The sequence below is a fragment of the Ursus americanus genome, chromosome 8 (assembly GCF_024610735.1).
Source record: "Ursus americanus isolate L20-20 chromosome 8, mUrsAme1.1.p, whole genome shotgun sequence".
NCBI lineage: Eukaryota > Metazoa > Chordata > Mammalia > Carnivora > Ursidae > Ursus > Ursus americanus.
The window spans coordinates 15,264,541-15,287,049 of NC_142134.1; the positions used below are offsets into that span (position 1 = coordinate 15,264,541).

The 22,509-nt window shown below is 39.9% G+C and overlaps 1 protein-coding gene across 2 annotated transcripts in view; it reads left to right on the top strand.

Moving 5' to 3' along the window:
• HSD17B11 (hydroxysteroid 17-beta dehydrogenase 11) overlaps positions 1–22,509 on the top strand; it is a 40,194-nt gene that overhangs the window by 1,136 nt on the left and 16,549 nt on the right. The window contains exons 2-5 of one of the 2 annotated variants that reach the window (XM_045791540.2): positions 5,294–5,962; positions 12,506–12,613; positions 15,571–15,702; positions 17,407–17,513. In XM_045791540.2, the coding sequence (XP_045647496.1) occupies positions 5,753–5,962; positions 12,506–12,613; positions 15,571–15,702; positions 17,407–17,513 (557 nt within the window). In that variant the 5' untranslated portion in view covers positions 5,294–5,752. Of the gene's footprint in view, positions 1–5,265; positions 5,963–12,505; positions 12,614–15,570; positions 15,703–17,406; positions 17,514–22,509 lie in introns of those variants that run through there. The other variant, XM_087864007.1, reaches the window with a different exon arrangement.

Below are 22,509 nucleotides of genomic sequence, written 5' to 3' on the forward strand. Positions count from 1 at the left end.
AAAGGAGGGCACATTTCCTAGAGAAGGAGCAGCCATCTTGAGATCCTAATGACAAAAGCCACACACACGGATGGCAGAATAGGGTACAAGAAAGAACCTGAGGGGTTTTGTTGTTGTTGTTGTTGTTGACTTCCTCAAGTAATTGCACTAGTCCTGCATAGATTGCTTCTGGACTAATAAGGAAAATAAACCCCTACTTAACTAAGCTACTATGGGTTTATTTTACGTAAGAATCTTGACCCAAGAGCCAAATATTATAAGGTCTTATAGGTTATGGTAAGGAATTAGCAGTTATCCCAAGTGCAATGGAAAGCCATTAACAAACTTTGTTCCTCAAAACATAGAGAAGTAGGTATTATAAAAGTTGGAACTGGATTGGGGCACCTGGGTGGCACAGCGGTTAAGCGTCTGCCTTCAGCTCAGGGCGTGATCCCGGCGATCCGGGATCGAGCCCCACATCAGGCTCTTCCGCTATGAGCCTGCTTCTTCCTCGCCCACTCCCCCTGCTTGTGTTCCCTCTCTCGCTGGCTGTCTCTATCTCTGTTGAATAAATAAATAAAATCTTTAAAAAAAAAAAAGTTGGAACTGGATAAACAGCAACATAAGCGGTAATGGTTGAAATGAGAAGTCCGGTTACTAGACTCTTAATACTTGAATCTACTGCTATCCTCTCCTTTTCCATAATCCCCTGGGTCGGAAGTAGCCTACTTTCCTTTCTTTTCCCTGATGGCAAGGATTTTCTTTGTATCTTTTGTGTTCTTTCAATCAGTCAGCAGTCCTGTCTCTTACTAAGTTAATGCATGCTGAAGGAAATTTAAACAAAGAATTTAAATGACTTGTTAAAAATCATACAATTAGAGAGTGACAGAGCTGGAATTCCAACCTAACTTCAGAGTTTTTGCTTTGACATTATGCTGCCTCAGTCTTCATAAAGGCGAAGGATGAACAGTTTTGAGATGACTGATTTCTTCTGGTCCAGTCTGTCCCAGTTAGTCTAATAGCAGCCTCCTGCTGAGGATAGCCACTATTAGTCATAAGAATGTCAATGCTATCTGCTGACTTTTAGCTTTCAGAATCAACATAGACCAAGTACAGAAAATGTTACAGTTACAAAACATAAAGTAGATATGATCAGTCCTGAGAATATGAAAGTAAACCAGATATTACCATTTGGGAGGTAGAAATGGACAGTTGAGGAAAACAATAGGGCTTACCCTCCTCTTACAAAATGGGAAGCCAAAAGTTTCATCATACAGTGGCAGGAATAAGACATTAAAAAGTGTAAAAGTTTTAAATATAAATAAACAGGAACGCCTGGGTGTCTTAGTTAAGGATCTGCCTTTGGCTCAGGTCCTGGGGTCAGGCTCCCTGCTCAGTGGGGAGCCTGCTTCTCCCTCTCCCTCTGTTGCTCCCCTGCTTGTGCACTTCTGTCTCCTTCTTTCTCTCTGTTAAATAAATAAATAAATAAATAAATAAATAAATAAATAAATAAATAAATAATTTTTTTCAAATTAAAAAAAATTTTAAATATAACCAAACAAAAGTAGTAAGGATAGTGACATAGTTGTATTGGGAATATATAGAGAGAAGGGTGTTAGGAGTGGAATAAGTGAACTACATCCTCAACTGTCATAGAAGAAAATGAATTAGTAATGTCTACTATTGATTAGCTAAGAAATGACAGTGTAAGCCTTTATTAGAGGCATAGAAGTCAACTGTAAAAGAGACAACTAAAAGAATTAAAAGTGGTTAATCTGAAGGGTTAGACAAGGTGGGACTGAGGACTATTGGTTTTTACTATCTGTCCTGCTGAACCATTTTTTTAAAAGATTTTATTTATTTGAAAGAGCAAGAGTGAGAGAGAAATTGAGAGAACGAGTGGGAGGAGGGGCAGAGGGAGAGGCAGACAGCCAGCTGAGCAGGGAGCCCAATGTGGGACTCGATCTCAGGACCCTGGGATCATGATGTGAGCTGAAGACAGACGCTTAACCGACTGAGCCATCCAGATGCCTCTTATTGAACCATCTTTAAACCAGATATATTCATTACTTCGAATTCATAGATTCATTACTTTTAAAAAAATGTGGTTGGACAAGCTGACATTTAACTCCCTCCAGCTCTAAAATTCAGACTTCAGAGCCAGGTGTGAAGGCTTCTATTCCACAATGACAGAAAAACTATTGGAAGCACCTCCTTTAGCACAGTCTGACAATCATTTTTTTTTTTAATTTTTATTTCATTTATTTATTTATTTGACAGAGAGAGAGACAGCCAGTGAGAGAGGGAACACAAGCAGGGGGACTAGGAGAGGAAGAAGCAGGCTTCCCGCAGAGGAGCCTGATGCGGGGCTCAATCCCAGAACGCTGGGATCACGCCCTGGGCTGAAGGCAGATGCTTAACGACTGAGCTACCCAGGTGCCCCTTGGCAATCATTCTTGAATGTTCTTCTTCAGTGTTCTTTAAAGTTACAGGGAAAAGGAAAGAGACTGTTCTTCATTGGCCTATGTAATTGCAAAGTATGGTGGCCTTTCCTTCTGAATCCACTAGGACTCTACAGAGCTAGCCTTGCAAACATAAACCTCTTACCAATGACTGGTTAAAATACAGTAGTAGCTATCATTCATTAAGTATATTTGTGTGTAAGATGTCAGCTTTGTGCTTTTTAAATATCTCATTTACTCAACCAAGCTGCTATTATATCCATCTTATATCCATATTATATCCATATATCCATCCTCAAGTGAAGTAACTGAGACCTCAGGAAAGGGTAATTAATTAACCAGATATGACATAGCTGATAAAAAGTTAGCACAAATTCAAAATTCTAGTTTTAGGGGTGCCTGAGTGGCTCAGTCAGTTGAGCGTCCGACTCTTGATTTCAGCTCAGGTCATGAACTCAGGGTCCTGAGATTGAGCCCCATGTCAGGCTCTGCACTTGGGAGTCTCTCTCCCTCCCCCACCGCAACACACACACACACACACACACACACACACACACACACACACACACGTGCTTGTGCTCTCTCTCTCAAAAAACAAATAACATCCTTGTTTTAATAGCTACGCTCTATTGCCTGTTAATTACAGATTAAGTTACCTAATGGTATGAGGGGGAGGTGTTATGAATGCTGTAGGAGTTATGAATAACAGGAGGTATTGTGAGTAATAGTTTTTACCCTTTTGAATTTTCAAAGTGATTTAGGGCTGGCTTAGCTTTTCCTCTTTGCCCTAAGAAAAAAGGCACCATAGCGTAGTGATAATGGCTTAGATCGAAATTCAGCTCTACCATTTATACTATGACCTCAGGTCATTTGCTTATTTCTCTTAAGCCTTTATTTCTTTATGTACTAGACATCTCATTGAACCTACTTCTTAAGACTGCTGAGAGGGGCGCCTGGGTGGCTCAGTCGGTTAAGCGTCTGCCTTCAGCTCAGGTCATGATCTCAGGGTCCTGGGACGGAGCCCTGCATTGCATCACATTGCATCGCGTGGGGCTCCCTGCTCAGCGGGGAGTCTGCTTCTCTCCCTCCCTCTGCCCCTCCCCCAGCTTGTGTTTGTGCATTCTCTCTCTCTAAAAAAAAAAAAGTGCTGAAAGGGTAAAATGAACTGTGTCTATATGTGAAGCACTTAGCATAATGCCTAGTCATAGTAAGTACTCAAATCATCATTGAAGGGCTCCTTATCCTTATCTTCCCCCCCACTTTTTAATGCCACTTCAACAGCTGGGAGGGGCTCCACACAGAAAACATTTTAAACTTTCCCAGTGAGAAGTATTTTTAAAAACCACAAATATGTAAAGTCACATACTTTGCTGCTATGTTGGATTAGTAGCTAATTATCACTCACAAAACCATCCACATTATAATTTTATTAGTGTTAATTATAACTTACAAAGAGTTGAATAGTTGATAGAGCACCGTGCTTAATGTTAACTCATTTGAGCTTCACAAGAATCCTGTAGAGTAAGTATTAATAACATCCCAATTTTACAGATTAGGAAATACCCTCAGGGAGGTGAAGTCACATACACATATAGGATTCAGGTATATGACTGTTTTCAAACCCTGGTTTCTTTTCCTAGACCAGGGAACTCCGGCAACTTAGTGGGTCAAAACTACCTGGTTCTCTTTAAATACAATTTTCTTTCTTTCTTTTTCTTTTTTTTTAGATTTTATTTTTTTAAGTGATCTCTATACCCAGCGTGGCGCTTGAACTCACGAGTCTCATGCTCTGCCAACCAAGCCATACAGGTGCCCCAACTACAGTTTTCTTCATAGAAAATATTAGGGACAGAGCCTACATATATGAAAGTCAACATATATGAGAGCAAACACACACACACGTGTAAAATGTGCTTTCTTCCTATAGGTATTGAGCAAAAAAGTTTGACAGAAACTGAACCTGCCTCTAGCCCCAGTTATGCGTTTACTTGCTGTGGGGGCTTTAAAAAGTTAATCTAACCAATCTATTCATTTATAAAATAGGTAGATAAACAGTTTTCTTCTCTACCTCCAAAGAGGCTTTTTAAAAATCTAATGAGATAATATACGTGGAAAAAAGCTCTGGAAACTTGAAACTTTCTATGCAAGTATTTGTACTACTGTAAACTTGGATTTGAGAGCCATAAAGAAAAGTTGCAGATGATAGATGTACAAATTCGTTGTGAACTTCAATTTTTTGTGATCTTCCTGCCTCTTAAATATAAAATGACCATCAGTCACCCACATGACAGAAGTCTCTTTCCAAGTACTGTAGTATCTCACGAAAAGCCCCAGTTCAATTACTATCAAGAACTGGATTGAAAAAATACATGTAACAAACAATGATTAAGCATTGCTGCACACAAACCCGGAACTGGGTCTTTTTTTTTTTTTTTTCCAGTAACCAATACTTTTATAAATAGGCTACTAAACCAAAAATCACATAGGTAATCTTTATGCAAGGTGATTTTCTTTCTATTTTATTACTCATGCTGGAAGCAGTGATTTATTAACCTGGATTAAGATACAATTACTTAAGTGTAATATGGTTTTTTCACAAATTCCAACGGGTTGAGTGAAAAAGGTTATCCAACTATACTGCTCTTCCTTGTGGAAACAATCCCTTATGATACGATACGGTTTTTCCCAGGCCTTGATTATCGTTGCCCTTGAAAGGACAACATTTTCTCTGCCCACCGGAAATCGCGCTTAGTTTAAACTAAAATGTGAGATTGCATAATTTCTCGGGATGGGGCAGGCGGATAGGGGGCGGCTCGCGGAACAGTTGATCTTCTCCCCACATCCCTTTTAAGACAGGAAACTACATTTGCATCCCTTGGCTGATGGTGAGCTTCAAGTTTCAAAGCAGCATCTGGACTGCGGACACCGTCAGCTATCTTTGTAACTTGGAGAGAAATTACCACATTTAGGAAAACAAGCGGAGCTAAGCCTCGAAGGTCGCCTCGCAAGACCCGGAGGTAGCGGGTCAAAGGCGGGCGAACCGGGAAGCCTTGCCCTCCTCTGGACTTCGTCCCTCCCAGATTTCTGAGCTGGCGAGCAGCCGCTCCGCACTGCAGCCCGAGCCAATTGTGAAAGACCTAATCAGGCCCAGCCCAGCGGAAGGAACGGTTTCAGAGTTGTTTCTCTTTGATAAAAGGAGCCCTTCCTTGCTCTTGCTTCTCCTCTCTTCGGTGTTTGACGGAAGCACCCTCCAGAAGCGATTTAGGGATTGGTGAAAGGAAGCACACCAAAAGCTCTCCGCGACGAGAAGGATGAAATTCTTTCTGCGGTGCCTCCAGCTTCTGCCCTTACTGATCATCTTCACCTTAGAGTCTCTTCTGAAGCTTTTTATTCCTAAGAAGAGAAAATCAGTTACTGGAGAAATCGTCCTGATTACTGGAGCTGGACACGGAATTGGGAGACTAACTGCCTATGAATTTGCCAAACTTAAAAGCAAACTGGTTCTGTGGGATATAAATAAGGTAATAGTGCTTCCTATGCTTTACTTTCTGGCACCTTTAATTGTAGTCATGGATGCGTTCTGTAGGCAACAACCCCGTACAGCATCTCTGTAAAGTATGGAGGGAAAAAATTTCTATTGGCATTTTATAGATCCATTAATGTTTATCATTACAGGATAAATGGACCTAGAGGATGTAAGATTCCCAGTTACTACCCATCATTAATTTTGCATTGTAAATGTGTCCTAACTTTCGCCCAGAAAAGAATTTGTGATCTCCTCCAGAGCCCGATTTCACTGATCCCTCTATCTTAAACAAATGGAAAGAATAATGGTTTTAAGCTAGTCTATTAAGAGGTTTGCACCTATTATGGAAAAAATTGTACTAGCCATTACTGAGATAAGTGGGTTTAAAAGATACCCAACAGAAAGCAATATTACTGTATCATAGCAATTGCCAAAAATAATTTTTTAAAATGATCTTTTAGTTAAAAAACAACATAAAAGAAAAAACTCTTTGGGGTACCCGGCTGGCTCAGTCAGTAAAGCATGCGACTCCTGATCTCGGAGTAGTTGAGTTCGAGCCCCATGTCAGGCCTCAAGTTTACTTAAAAAAAGTAAAATTAAACAAAAAATTTGAAAAAAAAAGTAAAAGGAAAAACTCTTCGACGTACATAATGTTTTACAAGAATAGGTGTAGGCTTAAGGAAGAGAGGAGGATTTAGAATCTAACCTTTTATGTGGCCAGTGGTAGATGGACGGAGAGGTTTCTGCAAGGCACCTAAGGCCTGAAAAGCCAGCCCTGCACATTAGTCAACGTCCAGCGCCCTAGCTGCAAACAAAAATTCAGGGAATGTGAAGTTCGATAAGAGTTCTCCCAGTGAGCAGGTGGTTGAGATAGTGATCAACAAGGACTTACTGAGTATTTGTTGCTCTGGTAATCAGTAAGAGCACAGTGGTGAATAGGCAAATAATCTTGTAGGGAAAATAGGCTTTAACTAATTAGACCTGCAACAAAAGATACAAACTAGGCCCAGTCTAATCTGATGTGGTCGCTGGTGGTGAATGTCAGGGTCAAACTCAGCAGAGCTCTCCACCTCTTCATGAGCCACCTCCTAACTTCCTAGAGCTTTAGATTCCTTTTCTGCAAAATGGGTAAAATAACAGTACTTGCCTTAAAGGACTAGGGAGGATTATACCAAATGGTACCCACAAAGCATTTAGCAGTGTCTGGCGTATGGTAAACACACATTAGTTACTTCCATTCACAAAGTGAAGTTCAAGCTAACATTGGAGGATTTAGGGCTAAGAATTAGGTTACACATCTGTGTTAATGGCTCCCAATGCCCTGTGCTCATTTGTACAAAATTTTCTCTGATTCGGAGTGGAATGCATTTATTCAACAAATATTTATTGAGTGCCTACTATCTGTCAGGCACTGTTCTAATGCAGAACTGAGGACATAGTGGTAAGAAAAACACAAACTTCATGAACAAGGGATGGTAAACAAGATATGCTGTATAATAAATTATGTAATTGCTAAAAGGTGATAAGTATAAAGAAAAGTAAAATATGAAAGGGTATAGGGTCTCTATGGTGGTGGAGGGGGCAGGGATGAACGTGTGGATCTTACACAGAAAGCCTCATGAGATGGAGAGAGTTGGGTCAAGATCAGAAGAGGCAGCCCCCCCATTCTCTGCGGGATCCGCAAATGCAGAGCATGGCACAGAGTGAGGGAAGAGAGAGAAGTAAAAGAAAAGTCTAGATCTGTGCTTTCCAACACGACAGTAGGTAGTGGCTACTAACCACTTAGGGTTGTTGAGCATTTGAAATGTGGCTCATCTGAATTGAGATGTGATGGTGGTGTAATTACACCCAGGATTTCAAAGACAGTATGAGAAAAGGAATGTTGACTATCTTACTAACAACCGTTATATGGATTACATGTTGAAATATATTTCATAATAATAACAACAAATATTCCAAAATAATATTTTGGCTATATTAAGTTGAATAAAATATACTACTAAATTTTATTTTTTCAATAAATGTGTGGCTACTAGAAAAATTAAAATTAAGTACGTGGCTCACATTATATTATAGGAGACAGCGCTGGTCTAGAAACTTAAGTAGCAGCAGCTCCAGATCAAGTTTCCCGTAAGCTATTGTGCTTCGGCTTTTCCTGGAGGAGCCAGTGAAGGGTTCTGAGCCAGATTCTAGGCTGTTGGGTTGCAGGGAGAGCAGTTAGGAGACCACTGGTAATCCAGGCAGGAGATGATGCTGGTTTTGCAGACCAGGGAGGTAGTAGTGGAAGTGGTCAGAAAATTAAGGACAGGGGCGCCTGGGTAGCTCAGTCGTTAAGCGTCTGCCTTCGGCTCAGGGCGTGATCCCGGCGTGATCCCGGCGTTCTGGGATCGAGTCCCACATCGAGTCCCACATCGGGCTCCTTCGCTGGGAGTCTGCTGCTTCCTCTCCCGCTCCCCTGCTGTGTTCCCTCTCTCGCTGGCTGTCTGTCACATAAATAAATAAAATCTTAAAAAAAAAAGTTAAGGACAATGTAGTATTTATTATGTTAAATTCATTGCATTTAAATAAGCCATCTATTATTTTAAGGCTATTTCCTTCCCACTTTTTTTGTGGGTGAAATATACATATATACTTAATGAAATTACAATGATAGTAACTGATAGTTTGGTTTTAATGTCCTTAATTGGCCAAATAAGAGATTGGCAGTCCTAGTTCAGTATATACACAGTATATACACCGCAGTCTACTTTTCTTGAATTTTTACAGGTTTTAAAATTATGAAAGTCTGAGAACCACTAAACCTGACTGGGTAGGGGGAAATTTCAAGCAGTGCAGGCAGCAGAACCTAGCGATGTAAAACTTTTGGGCTGGTGACTGTACGGAGAATGAGTGAAAAAGAGGAGAGTTTTGGATTGTTTTCAGATCAAGCAGGAAGGGCAGGGAGGGGCCAGATCAAATTCTTTCCCCCAGCGTTCAAAGACAAATTGTCCCCAGAGACAGATTCCTCAGATTAAGTCAAGCAGCAAGGTAGCAAAGATATCCTTCTCAGGGTGACATCTTCCTACTCATCGTGAAGTCCACAGAAAAGGAGCATGAATTTTGGGAGGGATGAGCGGTGGCTTCAGCTTTGTTACTCTGCTGAGACCGATGCCATGAATTTTTTATTGTTTTATGTAGATAATCACATTTCTTGACCAGTCTGTCACCTCCATGCCTCATTAGATAAGTTCGTGAAGATAAATTTATAGCAAGTGGTGAGCACCTACTGTATGCTCAAAGACTGTTTATCAGATGTTAAAGTGTATTAATGAATGGAAAAAAGCAATGGAAAGAATGAGGAAAACATGTAGATGTTTAGTAGTCTAGGTAATGGGCAAAAAGCTTTGGTTGTGGGGATAGAGGCAAAGAATGATAAGTAAAGACTTAAAGGAGAACCGAAGATTAAAAATTGAGAACTGAGGGGCACCTGGGTGGTCGGTTAAGCAGCTGCCTTCGGCTCAGGTCATGACCCCAGGGTCCTGGGACTGGGCTCCCTGCTCAGCGGGGAGTCTGCTTCTCCCTTTCCCTTTCCCTCTGCCCCCCTCTTCTGCTCATGCTCTTGCGCACATCCCCGCCCGTGCGCGCTCTCGCTCAAATAAATAAAATCTTAAATAAATAAAATAAAATAATAAAAAATAAAAATTGAGAACTGAATCCAGCACATTATGAAAAAATTAACAAGGGAAATGTTGAAGAATGATGAGCAGTTCCACTGTGCCGAGAAAACATTTAAGGGTCTGCTTATTTTTTTATTTCTTACCAAATGAATATGGAGACTGTCTAAAATTTTTCCTGGCAGAATTTTGAACTTAAATCTGTTGCATGGTTCAGGAGGTGTGGAGTGCAGACCTTGGCCCTAAGTGAGGAAGACCAGGGAAATAGCCAAAAGCATGACTGCAGATGTAAAGGAAGGACGTGTTTGTCACCGCACACTCTGTTCATTGATGGAGAAAGCCAACGGTACTAAGCGCATCTCCACAACTGCAATAAAGGGCAAATGGAGTTTTACTGTAGAATTTGTTCCAAAGAGGACTTTATGAATACCAAAAGAATCAGCACCATATAATTTTTAAAACTTTCTTTATTGTGGTAAATATGTATTACACAAAAATTTCCATTTTAGCCATTTTTAAGCGTTCAGTTTAGTTGTGTCGAGCACATTCACGTTGTTACGAAATGACCTCTACTATCCATCTCCAGAACTTTTTTGTCATCCCCAAATGGAACTTTGCACCCATTAAACAATACTCCCCAGCCCCTCTCCCCCAGCCTCTGGCAACCACCATTCTGCTTTCTGTCTCCGTGTATCTGACTATGCTAGGTATCTCATATAACTAGAATTGTGCCATATTTGTCCTTTTGTATCTGGTTTGTTTCACTAACTTAATATCATCACGGTTCATCCATGCTGTAGAATGTGTCAGAATTTTATCCCTTTTGAAGGCTGAATAATATTCCATCGTATGTATATACTACATTAATGAAATATACTTTTAAAGGAAGGGGCCAAATGCTGCCTCATGTTTCGATGTCCCTTGGGGAATAAGGGCTCCTCATCAGAGGACAAACAACAGTTTGTGTGAGAGATTTCAGCAAAAGGGAAAACACCCGATTTCCTTTTACTATCACAGTAAACTCACTGAGCAAACTGCGAATTCTTTCCATAGCTGTCCAGATTCGGGTTTTCTGCAAGAGGAATTACAGTTTACCAGCAAATTCGCACACTAGTGTTCTGCTCTACTGTTCTCTCTGTGGGTAAATGTAGTCAGTCCATCCACTTGTGCATTACCAACAATAATTTCTTGGCTTGCAGAGTTCACAAACTAACCCTCAATCCAAGGTATGGTTTGAGACGTTCTTTACAATGAAAAAGCTACAACACTGGTACAGGCAAACCAACAAACAAGCAAAAATGGAAACAAAAAAAGAAAAACGAAAACAGAACCCTCCGGTCTGGTCATGAATATAAGGTGACAAAATCAACACTCCAGACTGGGCTCGCCATTCCTTTTCTCAAATCCGCTCTCCTTGTGACTTCCGTGTGACTTGTTGCAACACCGTGTTGCCAGTTCCTTAAACTAAAAAAGGAACAACTTCAGCTTAGGTTCTTCCCACCTTCCTTATCTCATCCCAAATCCTGCTGATTTGGCCTCCTAAACATATGTTTTAAGGCTCATTCTTTTTACATTGTTTCTAGTCATGTCACAGTTCAAGTTTGTATCATCTGTTGGCCAAATCATTGCAAACTGCCTACTATGTTTCTCTCTTCCTGCAGTCTTGACCCCTAAAATCTGTTCTCCATACTTTAGCAAGTGTAATCAGTATAATACACAAATCTGATTCTATAATTTAATCAGTGCCCTCCTCTAAGTTTTTGGATAAAATATAGTATGACACACAATGCCCTTTAATCGGACTCCTACTGGCCTTGAGCTTTATGACCCAGCACGGCAATCTGGTAATATTTTACCACTGGACCTTTCTCCTATCCATCCCTTTGCTTACACTCCCCCTGCCTGCCCTTTCCCCTATTGATCTGTCTGTTCTACTCACCCTTAAGACCTAACTGGTACCTTTTCTTTTAGAATTGTATTTCATGCCCCTCCTCTGCGTTCCCATAACTCTCTGTATATTGTTCTGTTATTACACTTACCACAGTGTATCAGTTTGAACCATGTGAAACTGCCAATATTCAATCCTTTATTCTGACACAATAACAATTTCATATGTCCTACCTAAATCTTATACTTACTTTATGTTTCTTTCTACTAGACTGTGAGCTTGCTGAGGTCAGTACTCTGTCTCATTCATATTTCTTTTTTAAAAAATATTTTATTTATTTATTTGTCAGAGAGAGAGGGTGAGTGAGCACAAGCAGGGGGAGTGGAAGGCAGTGGAAGAAGCAGGCTCCCCGCTGAGCAGGGAGCCCGATGTGGGACTTGATCCCAGGACCCTGGGATCATGACCTGAGCCAAAGGCAGACGCTTAACCGACTGAGCCACCCAGGCACATAAGGTTCTTCTAAGCACTGTGACTATGAGCTAAACATTAAAATGTTAAAAGAGTGAGTGAATGAATGAATGAATGTAATTAACCCCTTATTTATTTAGCTAGAAAATTGATGTATGAATAGTTTTTAATGACACAGAAAGGAAAAGTTTAATATTATTTTTTAAATATTAATATGAAACACACACACATTCACGAAGTATATAAAATTCATGAATATAAAACTGAATGAATATGTGAATATGAATAGTATTTTAAGATTTTTATGTTCTTTACAAAAGCTTGCTTTAAGTTTGGTTCCAAATAAAAGAAGCTAGTCAAAGTACTAAGAGCAGAGTGTACCTGTGTCCCTGCCAGAAATGTGTCCAGTTAAATTCTTGCCTAACACTAGTTCAAACAATCTGACCTTAATATTTTCAGCTGTTGATATATAATATGTTCATGTCATTTAATTTGTTTTCTTTATCAAACTTTTTGTCGCCTTTCCTAGCACGGAATTGAGGACACAGCTGCTGAATGCAGGAGGCTGGGTGCGAAGGCTCATGCCTTTGTGGTAGACTGCAGTAACCGAGAAGATATTTACAGCTCTGCAAAGAAGGTGAAATTTTGCATTTGGTTAGGATCAGATCATGTCAGAGCCTGGAGGGATTCTGGAGATGACATCAACATGATGCAGACAAAGTAGCCGAAGTTTTGTGATTTGCCCAAAGTTGTGCAGCCAGCTAGTGGCAGACCCAGACTTCATTGTGTTCTAGAATCTTTCCATAGAGAGCTTGTTAAAAAATGACACCCCAGAGGTTTGCTTTTAGCGGATCAAGGGCTGGGCCCAGGAATCTGCCTGTTTAGTATGCCACATACCCACACCTCAGCCATGTGATTCTGCTACAAGTAAATTCTTCGATGACACTGCGAATCATTGATAGGGTCTTCAGACGCCCAAAGAACTGGGTTAGGGAGTTAGGATAAATTTAACTGATTATCAGGCTTTGATCATAGATAGAATTTATCTCTATAAAGCAGTATTTGCCTCTTCTATATACAACTGAGACATGCTATGTATATATAATGTAGCTTCACTCCGAATGCATTCATATATCTACTTGTTAACTAAATGCTACAATAGTAAGAAAGTCAATAGAATTATCTGGGCAAAGTTCTCAAAATACACATTCCTGGATCTTACTCCTAGATAATCTGATCCAGTACAGTATAAAGATTCTGTTTCAATCAGCCTTGAGAACCTCCTTGTTTGGGGAATTTTAGATTTGAGGATATTTTTAACTTCTACTTTTGAATTGTAAGCTTTTATCTCAAGCTAATGCCTCTATTACTGGTGAGGCCTGAGCTAAGTCGAAAGAATAAGTAGAAATCGGGGCACCTGGGTGGCTCAGGCAACTGACCTGATACTGGCTCAGGTCATGATCTCAGGGTTGTGAGAACGACCTGGCATCAGGCTCTGCCCTGGGTGTGGCGCTTGCTTAGGATTCTCTCTCTCCCTCTCCCTCTGCCCCTCCCCACACTCCACCCCTGCCCCTCTCTCCATCCCTCTCTTAAAAAAACAAAAAACAAAAAAACCCTGACTAAGTAGAAATTACTTAGTGGAAAATAGCTTGGTGGGAAATAGCTTTCCTGGAACAGGGTACAGTAAGAGCAAGGCCTGTAGACAAGAAACATCTGCATTTACGAGTTACTATTTTACTCGAATTAACGATGATTTTCCTTTAGAGAGATGTACAGTCTTCCAGTTACTACTGGCTGTATCAGTGCAAGTGACTTAACCTCTCCATGTCTAAGTTTCCCCAGTTATAAAATGGGGATCACAGCAGTACCTACCTCAGGGTTGTTAGGAGGATTAAGTGAATTAATGATGTAAAGTTTTTGGATCAGTATGTGGCACACAGTGATTGCTTCTAGACTCATCTGGGAATAGGCTGTTCTGGAAAAGGTAATTTCATTATTTGAACCTATTCCATGTGTTTTAACCCTCGTGTTTTTACTGAACTTGCTCAGGGATACACGATATGCTTAAACAGAATATGCACAATGACATGTGATTATCAGATATTTTGAAGTTATTTTGATGTGGTTACTTTAGTATCAGGATATTTTTATGTCCCCTAACCATTTAAACTCATGGCTTGCTTTCGTTATTGAGAAATGTGCAGAGCAGACGTTCACGATGCGGGGAGACAATAGGTGATGATGGGGAGCTCAAGGATGAAGGAAGGGACAAGTGTGGAGGAAGGGATAAGGAAGGGCAAATTCTTTGGCAGTGTAAAAGAGTAATTTATATTTTAAGTCATAGTAGTTTGGAGGCATTACTCCGGCTCCATCACTTCTAACCACATACACTGTCCTGTTCTTCTCAATATCTGAGGGGCATTATTCTGAACAACAGTTTTCATATCACACTAGAGATGTGGATATAAGTACAGATAGTGTTGCTCAAGGGCCCAGTGTCTTAGCTTGACTCTTTCATACCTTAAATACAACCTGATGACAAGCTTTCAGCAGTCGGCACACTGGTGTCCTACTGGGTCGCTGATGGGCATTCCACCTCCTGGCTTCCTTTCTGTTTGAGCCTTGAGGTTTGTCTTGAGCTCTGAAGTCAGAGGATCTGGGAGAGTCTCAGCTCCATGTGACCTTGAATAGCCATGTGGCCTTGGGCAACAAATAGCCATTCTGTGTTTCACGTTTCTCATCTCTAAAGTGAGCATACCAAGAGTTGCCAGCTCATGGAATTATTGTGAGAATTAAATGAGATAAATAATGAAATCGTGCAAAATGCATAGCACAATGAAAGCCTTTAACAGGCTATTTGTCACCTCCCCCTCAGGTCCCCAGCACACTGCAGCACTATCTAAATATGATAACTCTTTACAGAAGTTAGCTTTTATTTGGAACACAGTGTATAACAGAGGGCATTGTAACTCTAGGGTCTATCCACCAAGAAGCTTAGCTACTCAAAGAACTGTAAAAATATCAGATAAGATATTCTGGCGTTGCCAGCCGTTAGGCCAACTGCCACCCATGGGAGGAAGGTTGGTGAGCAACAGAATGGAGTGACTACAAAAATAAAGAAATAGAAGATGTGACCAGCTTAATGGTATAATCAGTTTTACATAAATCCCCAGATAGTCCCTACATTTGCCAATTAATTAAAACAATTTTTTGCTTACCTTTTGAAATAGTATTAAAGAAATAAATGCTGTGGGATTTTTGTTTGTGGAGGGGGGGTGTTTGTTGTTGTCGTCGTTGTTTTTGCCACTGGTTTTGTTTTTATTAGCCAACTGCCTCTCAAGGTAAAATCGATAGAGCAAAGTCAAGAGACTAAATTGCAAAAGAAAACTTCTACCTAGCCAGACTTACAGGCAGAGCTGTTTTGAAATTAAGTAGTTAAGATTAAAAGGTTCTTTTTTCCATATTGGCACATAGATTATAAAACTACATTTCCCCCTGCATCTAATGGAGGAACACATAGTTCTTTAATAATCCTTGCATGCAAACCTTCCTTCATAACTCTTAATGTTGCGGATATTTGTCTTATTTTTAAAGGTGAAGGAAGAAATCGGAGATGTTAGTATTTTAGTAAATAATGCTGGTGTAGTCTACACATCGGATTTGTTCTCAACACAAGACCCTCAGATTGAAAAGACTTTTGAAGTTAATGTACTTGCACATTTCTGGGTAGGTATGACTTCTTTGATGAAAACATTCCCTTTTGTAAAACCCAAAGACTATGTTTAAAGTGGAGATTTCAGGGCACCTGACTGGCTCAGTCGGTTAAGCGTCTGCCTTCAGCTCAGGTCATGATCCCAGGGTCCTGGGATCAAGTCCCACATCGGGCTCCTTGCCCATTGGGGAGCCTGCTGCTCCCCCTACTTGTGTTCTCTCTCTGTCTGACAAATAAATCAATAACATCTTTAAAATGGAGATTTCAGCAGACATAAAGATGTATCAAATTAATACTGAAGTTTTCTGCAGGTACTAAGGATAACATACAAAGAGGAAATTTTTCAGGGCACCTGGCTGGCTCATTTGGAAGAGCATGAGACTCTTGATCTTGGGGTCATGAGTTTGAGCCCCACATTGGGTGGAGAGATTACTAAAAAAAATAAATAGACTTTAAAAAAACAAAGGTCATTTTTCATGCTGTGACCAAATCTCATCAACCATTTTTTCTCCCCCCTTAAAAATATTAATAATAATTAATTAATAATAAACTTGAGGTGTTCTGTATGTTTTAATTTTAAGCTAGATTCTTACATCTATGTGATCTTGTTTATGAAGGAAGGGATTAGGGGTCATCTGTGTGGTTCTATTAAAGGTGAGCCCAGTTTGCTTTCAGATTCTCATGAGACTCAGGCCTTGAGTATTTTCTGGCCCCAAAGTTGCCAACTCTTCATAAACCTCACCATGCAAGGTCTATAGATACAGATAGAGAGAGATAGAGTGAGGGAGAGAGAGTGAGTGAGAGTTTCTGAAGAGGCTAAAAATTGCCCAAATGGCCAGTTCCTGAAAGGGTCCCTCAAAGTTTTCTTGGATATGACTTTGGGATACATAATCTCTAAAGAATATTGGAATTGGTGAAAATGTGATATTATGTCAATATTCCCAGATTATTGGCATCTGTCTTTGTATCTTTTTTTTTTTTTAAGATTTTATTTATTTATTTGACAGAGAAAGAGCACAAGTAGGCAGAGTAGCAGGCAGAGGCAGAGGGAGAAGCAGGCTCCCCGCTCAGCAAGGAGACTGATGCAGGATTTCATCGCAGGACCCTGGGATTATGACCTGGGCCAAAGGCAGATGCTTAACTGACTGAGCCACCCAGGCACACTGTGTATCTTTATAACTGACGAATTTGTCTGTCTTTCTGCCTTTATTAGAATGTAGGGCATCGTCTTAATGTTTTGAATCCCCATCACATAGTAGGTGCTCCATAAATATTTACTGCATGAATCCTTCAGTGACTACTGGAAGATTGCTATTCATTTCAGTATTTTGATGACATAACCAAACTATTTTCTAACAATTTCACATTACATAGAGAGTCTTTTTGATAACTCTAGATTATTACATCTATTCAATATATGAAATGATAGAAAACATCAGTGACAAAAGGGGTAGGGGATCAGGGGATATTAGAAGTTCACAATTTAAATGAAATGGATTCTCAAAGTTTTCAGTATCCATTGCTTTGCTTTGTTTTTCCAATCTAGGCATCCTATCCAGTTGCCTTTATTTGCCACATTCGGCAATTAATTGGGTTTTTTTCCTTTATTCCAGGAAAAATGTTAACAAAATATAGCTTTGTTTGGAAATATTTGCAATATTTGTCTGCAAATCAGAAATAATCATATATCTTTTTCTCTTAATAAACACTATTTCTAGACTACAAAAGCATTTCTTCCAGTGATGATGAAGAATAATCATGGCCATATTGTCACTGTGGCTTCAGCAGCTGGGCATACTGGCGTCCCCTTCTTACTTGCTTATTGGTAAGTGAGTGGGTGTTTCCTTAATTTATTTCTAGGTTTAACTTCTGTGTGATTTCTTACCCTGTCTAATGAAAGCTGCCGTTAATGATGATAAACTTGAAATTGCCCAAATAGTCAGGAAGTTGCACAAAGTCTCTCGTACAACAGCATTATCAACCATTAATCCCTTCCAGGCCGACCATTCTACAGGTGGCTGCAGGGAAATTATCCAATTAGAAGCCAGCTCTCTTTTTTTTTTTAAGATTTTATTTATTTATTTAAGAGAACACTAGAGCGAGAGAGTAAGCTGATGCAGGGCTCCACCCCAGGACCCTGAGATCATGACCTGAGCTGAAGGCAGACGCTTAACTGAGCCACCCAGGCACCCCCTAGCAGCCAGCTCTTAAAGCATTTCTTATCCCTTTTGGCAGCAAGAAATCATAAAAACAAGAGTGATATTTTTGTACCATGAATAAAAGTTAATAATTTTAATAAAGCAATTTCGTGGAAACAAAACAGTGTTAAAAGAAAGAGTATAATCTGGGATTCTAAACATTAAAAGCATCCAAAGAGTGGAATTGTTGTAAAAAAATTATAATAGTTATCCATTTAAAAACCCATGCCATTGTAATACCTGAAGAACTTACTACAGCAAGCAGAACACTGTAACAGTGTGCTCCACTGTATACCGTCAAGAACTGATCAGTGAGGCCACCATACCCCAGATGATCCTACTGGTTACACACACCGCAACAGTGCTTGGCCACTTCTATATTTTAGCAAATAACTCTTAAAATGTTCAATTGCTGTGCAATAATATCTATTGTCAAATAAATATACATACAAACATGCTCAAATTTGTTTTCTACCATCATGCCCTTTTGGAATTAAGTATCTAAATTCTAGAAACAACAGAGTTGTATGGGTATAAATATATAAACAGAGGCATGGGTGGGTATCTTGTTATATATACACGTATGTATCTAAAAGATCTATATCTTGCATTTTACAAGTCCCCAAGGATATATACCAAGCCATTTTGCTCTAACCACACCTAGAGAGTGGTCATCCTTTGATAATGACAAATAATTTTATTCTGGTCCTTTTATTCATCTATATTTTCTTTTTTTTCTTAACATATATTTAATAGTTTTTAAAATCAACACAGACTTGGATTGAGGTTTTTTCCTAAAAGACGAAACGACCACAGAGGCAGTCACAGAGCAGATCGATGGTCCAGAGCCAGTAGAAGTTAGCTGATTGTCCCCTGGCCATCCGAGGTGGATACCGTCTGGCATTCCTTCACTTGATGAAAGATAGCTGCAAGTGTTGCTTCTCAGCTGGTACACAACACCCTGCTCCCCTGCCAGGTTCTTAGCCCCAGGCATCGACATAAGCCAAGAGAATCTGCGTCCAGCAGGGCTGGGAAGGCTGTCATGCCTCCTCCTTCTCTTTGCCATAGTAAATACTGTAGCTCTTTTGATTCAGGCTTGGTTCTACTCCACTGAACGTGCAGCAGGGAAAATCAAGAGAGAATGTGTTTTGTGTGAGAAACAAATTTATTTTGGTCCCTGTTGATAGTGCTTTCAGCAAGACCTCACCGAGTCTTGTCAAAGCAGAAACGACACACACAGTTGTGCGGATTGCAGACTACACAATTCTAGGCTGCACTATTCATTTTCAGGTCCCTTTAAACTCGGAAGGTTTTCCAGGAGATGGCAGTGAAGTCGCTTGAGAAGACTAGGTTTTTTTTCTTCACACAAAGGCACCCTTTGGGCTGAAAGGCAGGGTCACAAGCACACAAGTGGTTGTGCACTTCCGGATTTGGGATGGTGTGGCGGCTTGCTTGCCCCTGCAGGACTCTCAGCCACACGTGGCCAGAGCGGCTACAGTGTGTGATCCTTCGTGACCATCACCGTCTTTTTTTTCAGTTGACTCTGGTTTTTTGCTCAGCATCTGATCAATGATAGAGCTTTCACAGAGACACACCGAAGGCCTCTCCCGGCGGAAAGCAGTGTCTATCGGTGGTTGTTACTAACAAATGGGCAATGTGACTGAGACACTGCTTTTTAACACATGAATTTTACTGAAGTGTAGCATACATGGGTAAAAGCGCAGAAATCATAAATGTGCTGCTCAGTGAGCTACTGTAAAGTGGGCACATCTATTTAACCACCGTGCAGGTCAAAAAATAGGACAAGGCCTTAGAAGCCCTTCTAGAACTCTTCCCAACCAGCAATCCCTCTTTCCTTCTCGAAGGTAACCCCCGTATTGATTTGTAACACCACAGATTAATTTTGCCTGTTTCTGATCTTTACATACACACAATCACGCTGTGTTTGTGAGGTGTATCCTTGCTGTTGTCCGTCACTACCGCTCCATCATTTCCTTGCCTACAGAGTACTGCATGATGTGACTAGATGGCTATTTATTTATCCATGCTACTGTTTACAGGCATTTGGGTTGTTTTCAGGATGGGACTGTTGTGGATCATATTGTTAGGAATCTTGACTCCGTCACTTACTAATGTTATGTGACCTTTGGCAAGTTACTCCTTTGTGCGTCACTTTCTTCACCTGGAAGAGAGGCTAATCATGGCGACTAACTAAATCCTCGGGCTGCTGTCAAGTTTAAACCGCATAATGTAATGCACTTAGAGTAGAATCTGGAGTCCTGTAAGTGTTCGGTAAGAGGAGGGTACCTGTTGGTGTTACATTCCAATTCTACTTTCCTGTAATCACACAAAGTAGTAAAGTCCTGCCTCTCGTTTTAGCTTCCAGAATGCTTTGCCCCAGTGGAACTAATCCTATATGCTCCGGCTCCCCAAATGAGAGGGGATCTGGAATGACCTGTTTTTTTCTTCCCCTGTAATTGAGCCTTTAGCTGTCACCAGCCTGAGTTGCTAAGCCACAGCAAAAGAATTTATTACAGCTCCAATCACCTATATATGTTGGAAAAAAAGTTTCCATTTTTTTTGAAGTTACAGTTCAATAGTTTTAAATGATTAGTGTGAAAAATCCAAGATCAAAGAACTGGATTCGCGGTGACAGGCGTTCACCTTTTAATTCTATTCTAAAATGTTTTTTTGCTGCTTGCTAAGAATTTTGTCCAGAAGCATTTTGATTTTTAAAAGAAAATATTTAAAGGTACCATGAAACTCTGGCTAATATATCTTGTCAACTTAAAGAGCCAATTTACAAGCATGAAAGTCACCAGTATGGGAGGACGTGGCAAAATCGAGTCCTGATCTTTATTAGCTTATAATGAAATGTTATTTAAAAGAATGATTGGGATAAAAAATATTAATTCAAATTATTAATAATAAGGAATTTGATGTAATGTTACAAAGTGCAGGAAAAAATCCACTATAGCTTTCATATATACATATGTCTAAAAATAAATTTACCCTGAAGTTCAAAAATACAGTTATTTTAATATACTCAACATCATTAACTCTGAGCTTTAATATATTTATGCACTTTTTGGTTCACTTAAGAAAAATCAGAAAATACAGTGTAGTAAAAGAAAAAAATTACTGATAGTCTTACTGATAGTCTAAAATACAGTTTAGTAAAAGAAAAAAAATTACTCTTAGTCTTACCAGAAATAATCATGGTTAGCATTTGTTATAATCTTTTAGGACATTTTAAATGCAGGTACATAGTCAAGGATTGAAAAAAATCTGCCTACATAATCTTGGCTTTTTAAAATTTTAAATGAACATTTTGCACGTTAATACATATATGTGCAATATTATTTTCATTTTTTGCATGGTATGCCTCTGCACATAGTTGCCACTATGTGTGCAGTTTAGCCATTGTTGTTGCACGGTTCATTTGTCAGGACCCTTTCAGTTGCAAGGAACACAACACTTAAACTGCCTCGGACCAAAAGAGGAATGTATTAGCTCCGTAGTTAAGAGTCTCGGGCAGGGTCTCTGCCTCTGTCTGTTGGTGAGGTGGCTACCAGCAGTGCCAGAGTGATAGCCTCTCAGTAGCCAGCAGGTGAGGGCAAAGCCGTGATTTCCCAGTACTGCCTTCAAACGCTCTAGTTCCAGAGGTCGCTCTAGCTACGAGGATCCAGCCACTGTACAGGGTGACACCTGTGGTGGGTAAGAGTGACGTCACCAGAATAAGGAACGAGGAATGCCAAAGGGCAAAAACAACAGCGGTCCACTCCAGACATTTAAAATTGTTTCCAACCAGTGGCCTTCATGAAGTACATATCCCAGAGACTAACCTTGAATATAAATCTTTAGAAATATGATTGGTTCTTTCTGTGGGATAAATACTTATAAGGAGAATGACTAGATCTAAGAGCATGGCATATCTTTAATGAATTTGATACCTTTTGCCAAATTGCCTTCCAGAAAAGGCTGCCAATTAACCTGTGCTTTGGAAAATAGAAAGCTGTGGAAAGTTCTCTCTCATCTTTTTTATTTTTATTTTTTTTAAGCTTAGACATACTGGAAGGCTTCAAGAGAAAAGATTCCTGGTTCAATCATTTAAAATGAAAACATTCTGTATGTTGAATAGCAACTCAAACAAATAAAAATTTCCTCATATCCTCACCATTATTGCTAGGCAAAAATTCCCTCTTGTTTTAGTTTGTATTTATTTTATTCCTGAAACAACACGTCTTTATATGCATATATCCATTGGTATTTTTATATTGTGAATTTTCTGCTAATGTCCTTTAGCCATTTATCTACTAGAGTATTGTCTTATTCATTTATAAAAGTTGCCCTATGTTAAGCCCTACCCACAACTTACATGTTGCAACTGCTTTACCAGTTTATCATTTGCCTCTTAACTTGGTTGGGAGCTAATAAAGTTTAAAGTACATCATATAGAGGCCTGGGTTATTGCCCTGATTTAAAGCCTGATTCTGCCACTTCATTTTATGTCTTTGGGCAAGCCCATTAACTCTGTTGGGAGAGGTCATCCCGAAAATGTGACCTGTGAGCTGGACCTAGGCAATTGGAGGCTCCTCCCCACTGCCCTGTCCTTGGAACGTG